Raw genomic sequence first — 6,000 nt, forward strand, 5'->3', positions numbered from 1 at the left:
TTTGCATTGTCCAAAGGATCTCAGCAAAGCTGCTCAGTGTGTTTTACAAGGTCCTGTCTGACACGCAGTGCCTGCCTCTCCAGCTATGTTCTTACTTACGCCCTGTACTGCAGCCAGACCAATGATATATGTGATTCCTGTGTCTATCATCTGCTTTATACCTTGACGCCTGTGCTGCTCCCTCTGTCTGGAATGTCCTTTCCCTAGTTCTTAATTGGCTACTATTCCATGTGGATCCCCCTAAAGCCAGAATTAGTTGCATCTGTTGTATGCTTACAAAGCACCTATGCAAACCTCTGCTAAGGCAGCTAATGTACAATCTATTTATTTTGCTGTTTCCCCAATAGATTGTAAGAACCGCAATTTGTCCTTGTACCCCAGTGCCTAATGTAGTGGTGGCACATAGAAGATGCTCAATAACATCTGCTGAGTGAATAAATGAATGAATTCCATCTTCTGGTCCAAAGTTGTCACTTTTAGAAAATTAGTTAATATTTTTGCTTCACAAAGCAAAGAGTTCCTCAGGTATGAAATCCAACTGCCTTCCCTTTTGCCTTCAAATGTATGCACATCTTTATCCATCTTTCCCGTTCCTCCTTCTGCCTTAAAGTAAAAGGATCCCATACTTCTTCCAAAGTCTATCTGCTGCCTCTAGGACTCATTTCCTAATTATTTTCTCATATTTCCAATCTCTCTTCCACTGACTGTGGTGTGTCCTTTGTCTGCAGCATGCTCATCTCTTCCACCAAAATACAGCAAAAACAAACTTCTATTTTGCCCTATCCTCATAAAACTACTACCTTAGCTTTCTTTTTCTCAGCTAAACTTCATGAAAGAGTGGATACACTCACTGCCTTTGCTATTCACTCCTCTTTCAGCTGCCTTCTGCCCCCACCACTGAGTTCTGACACAGTTTATCTCTTAATAGCCAAATACAATACAATGACTCCTTATCAAGCCTCCTGGTAGCAGACATGTCTGAGGCATTTCATACTGCTAACTGTGCTCACTTTTTAAAACTATCACCCACCCCCCTTGACTTCCATGCCAGTATATTTTCCTGGGTTTTCCTGTTGTTTAAATGGTGGCCCTATCTTTAGTGATTCTCCTATCCCTTAAAAGTTGCTTTTCCAAGTGTATATCACCGACTCTCTTACCTCTCTGTGTGCTCTTAACAAACGATCTCATTTACTCATGGCTTCAGTTACCATCTCTAAGGTCATCAGCCTCAATTTTTCCTGAATTGCAGATTATATTTACACCACCCACAAGGTGTGTCCACTTTTGTATCCTGGAGGAATTTAAAAATAGACAATAAATGAAAATCTGATCTTGTCTTTCCATTTCAAGATACCTACAGCTCCTATTGTCTTATCAACCCTAACGGCAGAGTACATATATTATTTATATTTAGTGTCTGTAAAAACTTTTAATGGTCTTTACCAAATGGATGATATGATTTTCATAATTTACTCTATATTTATTTAAAAAATTGCATGGACTATGGGGTTCAGATAGAGGGGTTTCCAGAATCTTTAGAAGCCTGATAATACTGGAGAAGCCCAGAATTTCCCATTATTCTTCAGCTTCTCTTAGTCATGCTACAAAAGGACCTGGCTAGGAAAGAGTTAATTGGGAATTGACCATTCCTCTTATCTCTGAAAGCAATCATGAAATAAGAGGATAAATGCTCAACTATTTGTATTTCAGTTCTCTGGCTCCTACCAAGTTTTAAAAGGCAACAGATGAGACGCAAGAGGGAGGAGATATGGGGATAGATGTATATGTATAGCTGATTCACTTTGTTATACAGCAGAAACTAACACACCATTGTAAAGCAATTATACTCCAATAAAGATGTTAAAAAAAAAACAATAAGGCGTCCCTGGGGTATTGATAATGTACTACTTCTTAATCTGGATGCTACTTGCATGGAAGTGTTGAGTTTATGAAAATTTAACAAGCTATACATTTATTATATGTGTACTTTTGTGTTTGTAGACTATACTTCAATTAAATTCTTTTTAATCCCTTTAAAAAATAAATAAATAAAAGGCAACAGATGGATCAACTGCCTAGAATGAAAGAGAATCTAGTGAAAACTTAAGTCTAACTATATATTTCCTTTCTAATTAATTATATTCACGTGTGAATGGTACTCACAAAACAGGTGTCCATTGTATGTTGAACGTCCAGATTTTATAGCAACAATGTAAAATAGCAGATGATAAGAGAACTTAAAGAAGTTTGTTCTCTCCATTCACTATTTATATATATTTTGTAAGTTCCAGGAATGCTTTTCGTCCTCAAACATGATAAGATCTTGGTTTCCAAGCTAGAATAATACTGTTCCCAAGTAGAGCATACAACTACACCATTAACAACGATATAAATCCAATTAAATTATCAGCCTTAACCTTTGTAGTGAGGAAATATGGACACTGAAATAAATGTAGATGCCAGTACAGTTTAAACTGTGTTTCCCTATGTGAACAAAAACAATTAAGAATGAATAAAGAACAGAGGAATATTTTATGAGTTTAGGAGGTTATATCTACACATGGATTTTCCTGGTCCTGTACTAAGTACAGAAGAATTACTCAGGCAATCCTTGTCTTTTATAACCTTACCTCACATAGGGAAGATTTTCATATATAACTTAACAATATAAAAATTGTAAATGAAGATATAAATTAGCTATAGATCAGAATCCTTTTCAAATACAGGCATTCTAGATGCATGCAATATAGCAAGTTTCTTTGGTGAAAATTCATGGGAAAGCAACATTTTGTTCGATATTTGGCTAGATTGATAAGTATTCTTCCTTGAGTAGTCATAAATACTTTAAATTATAATTCATTATCTTTGTACATTTTCATCAGTGGAAATACAGTGTAGTTAAAACATTAAAGTAAATTCTGGAAAAGGACTTCCCTCTGGAAACTACTATACTTCTGTGTTGGGAGGGCCCCAAGACCACTCCCGTGCATGATTCGCTAGAACAACTCACAGGACTCAGCATCTATGTGCCCACGCAGCCAAGATTTATTACTGCAAAAGGGTACAAAGCAAAATCATCAAAGGAAAAGGGTGTATGAGGTGAAGTTTGGAGGAAACCAGGCACAAGTGTCTAAAAGTCCCCCAGTGGAATCATATAGGAAAAGACTTAGTTCCTCCAGCAATGAGTTGTGACAACATGTAAAGTTTTGTATTCCAGGGACCCTCATTAGATACTTAGTGCCCATGCATTTGCTGGCCATTTGTATATTATCTTTGGAGAAATATCTGTTCAAGTCCTTTACACATTTTTCAATTACTGATAAGTTGTTTGTCTTAATTTTGTTGTGTTGTAAGAGTCCTTTATATATTCTGGTTACTAGACCTTATCAGATATATGATTTGCAAATAATTTCTCCAACTTTGGGGTTTTTTTCCTTTCTTGATGATGTTCTTTGAAGACTGAAAGTTTTGATGATGATGAAGTCCAATTGATATTGGCTTCCTAGGATCACTTTAGTGGTTGCTTGTGCTTTAGGTATCATATCTAAGAAATCATTGCCTAATTCAAGAACATAAGGATTTATACAGGTTTCCTTCCAAGAGTTTGATAATTTTAGCTCCTTTTTGATCCACTTTGAGTTAATTTTTATATATGGTGTGAAATAAGGGTCCAATTTCAGTCTTTTGCATGTGTCTATTCAGTTGTCCTAACACCATTTGCTGAAAAGACTATTCTTCCTCAATTGAATTGCCTTGGCACCCTTTTAAAAAATTAACCATAAACATATGTTTATTTCTAGACTCTCAGTTCTATTCCATTGATCTATAAGTCTGTCCTTATGCCAGTACCATGCTGTCTTGATGACTCTAGCTTTTCAGAAAGTTTTGAAATCAGTGAGTCTGAGTCCTTCAAATTTATTCTTCTTTTTCAAGATTGTTTTGGTTGTTCGGAGTCCCTTTATTTTCCATATGAATTTTAGGATTAGTTTGTCAATTTCTTCACAGCAATACCACAGAGCTGAGGAAAGCAGGGTAGGGCAAGTTAAAATATTACAACGCTCAGTGTTCTTGCAGAGTTTCAGTTGTGTGTGTGTGTGTGTGTGTGTGTGTGTGTGTGTATGTGTGTGTATTAAGTTCTCCAGGATTGCTGCAAGCCTTTGGTTAATTTTTAGACTTCTGAAAAAGTTGCTTCTGACCATTTTTGCCGATTTTCTCATTGCTTTTATGGAGGAAATAAGTTTTGGAGGTCTCTATTCCCTCATTTTTGCTGACATCACTCGCTGAGAAAAATATTTTTTAAAGCACCTTGCAGGGAATTGAAGCTGGCTCTTACTACATCAAGTGAGCATACGGGAAAGTTGGCTTTATAAAGATATGTAAGTCAGTAAGGGAAAGGTGATCCCATGGAAATCTAAGAACAGGAATTCCAATATAACTGGGCCCACAGATATTAGAATTAGAATTCAGGGAAGCTTTAAAGACCTTAGCAGATGTTCATGGATCATCACCTTAGTGATTTGCCATATAGAATGGAAATTAAAGGCACAGACTTTGAACTCTGACTTCCTGAATTCAAATTACAGATCTACCTACTAACTATATAACTTTGTTTCTTTCTTCTATCTAACAGGGCTAATGATAGTGTCTACACCATAGGGATTTTGTGAAGTTGATACGAGTAAATAAATAAATAAAATTTAGAACAGTCCCTGACACAGATTATCTGCTATAAAAATGGTGTTATTACTATTTGTAGTATAATAGACCCCTAGTTTATTCTCCACTTCATTTTTCTTCTCATTACCAACTGCTATCTTCACTTTCTATATCACTTTTATATCATAGACCTTGGTATATATCAGAGTTTCAATTTTATTGTAATTTTAGGTCACATATCTTTGGTTTACTCATGGATCCTTATTTCCACCTTGTCCCTGCTCTACTTCATGGCCTCTCTCTATGTATTTTCCTAGCTTTAATTTACGTTTCCAGAGGCAAGTATCATCCCTCTTGGGGATCTCATCCCTCTTTGGACAAAGCTCTCCACATTAGGCCGCCTCATGGGCTGCTTCCAAGCCTTTGGATTATCTGCTCTTGAGCTAGTTGCCTCTCTAGCTTGACAAGATGATATGGTGTAACATATTGCTGTTTAGGATTATACAGTAAGCAGAAAATCTGCATAGGGAAATTTCTTTATGAAGGACTGTGAGCTGGGTCAGCTAGGTGAAACATACAGTCCTCCCCACGTGCCATACAATGTCGTTTTGTTGTACACAACGACGAATGAAAAGTCACCATTAACACTTATTTCATTTCAGGGGAAGATGTAATTCAGTTAATCAGAAGACAATGAATGCCATGAAAGGACCAGTAAAAAAGATTTCAAGATCAAACCATCTTCCAAAACTCAATCTGTGATTCCAGACTGTGTGGTTTACTATTTCTTCCCTTTTTTCATCTGTAATCTTCAACTTCTGAAGTTAGTGTTCCACACACTTTTCAGGGATTGGAATAGATAAGAAAGAGCTATCGAACTTCTCTTTAGCTCTTCTTCCAGAAGTTTGTTCCTTTGCTTGTATGAAAGTAATTTTCTCAAGTGACCCTATACCATCTAATAGCATTCTTATGATTTAAAAAATATCCTAGAAAGCGTTAAGGTTGACATCATTACACTTGCTTTTAATAATATGCCCATGATCTGCTCTGATAGTAACATTGTTATTTTATTTGGATTCTAGTTGGCTGTTAGCTAAAAATGTGCGTTCATCAAAACTTTTTGCTATTTTACGCTATATCATGTTCAGCTCTTTAAAACTCAAGGTTTAAACAAAGCTGAAAATCAGATGCATTTTAAACTTTGATTTGAACTATCATGGTATTGTGGAAACAGGCATCAGCTTGGGTATAGTTCCCACCCTGCTGTGAACTTAGGACATTTGGGGCAAGTTCTTTCACCTCATCTTCATTTCCCACATCTGTAAAATGACTGAGGCAAACTAT

At 36.3% G+C, this 6,000-nt stretch overlaps 1 protein-coding gene across 1 annotated transcript in view; it reads left to right on the plus strand.

Moving 5' to 3' along the window:
* CCDC169 (coiled-coil domain containing 169) overlaps positions 1-5,479 on the plus strand; it is a 43,120-nt gene extending 37,641 nt beyond the window's left edge. The window contains 2 exon segments of the mRNA XM_027116124.1: positions 2,046-2,103; positions 5,319-5,479. Of these exon segments, the coding sequence (XP_026971925.1) occupies positions 2,046-2,103; positions 5,319-5,418 (158 nt within the window). The 3' untranslated portion in view covers positions 5,419-5,479.
* The last annotated feature ends 521 nt before the right edge of the window (positions 5,480-6,000 follow it).

Source organism: Aethalodelphis obliquidens, unplaced genomic scaffold (assembly GCF_003676395.1).
Source record: "Aethalodelphis obliquidens isolate GAN/ISIS:26980383/991018 unplaced genomic scaffold, ASM367639v1 scaffold16, whole genome shotgun sequence".
Classification (NCBI taxonomy): domain Eukaryota; kingdom Metazoa; phylum Chordata; class Mammalia; order Artiodactyla; family Delphinidae; genus Aethalodelphis; species Aethalodelphis obliquidens.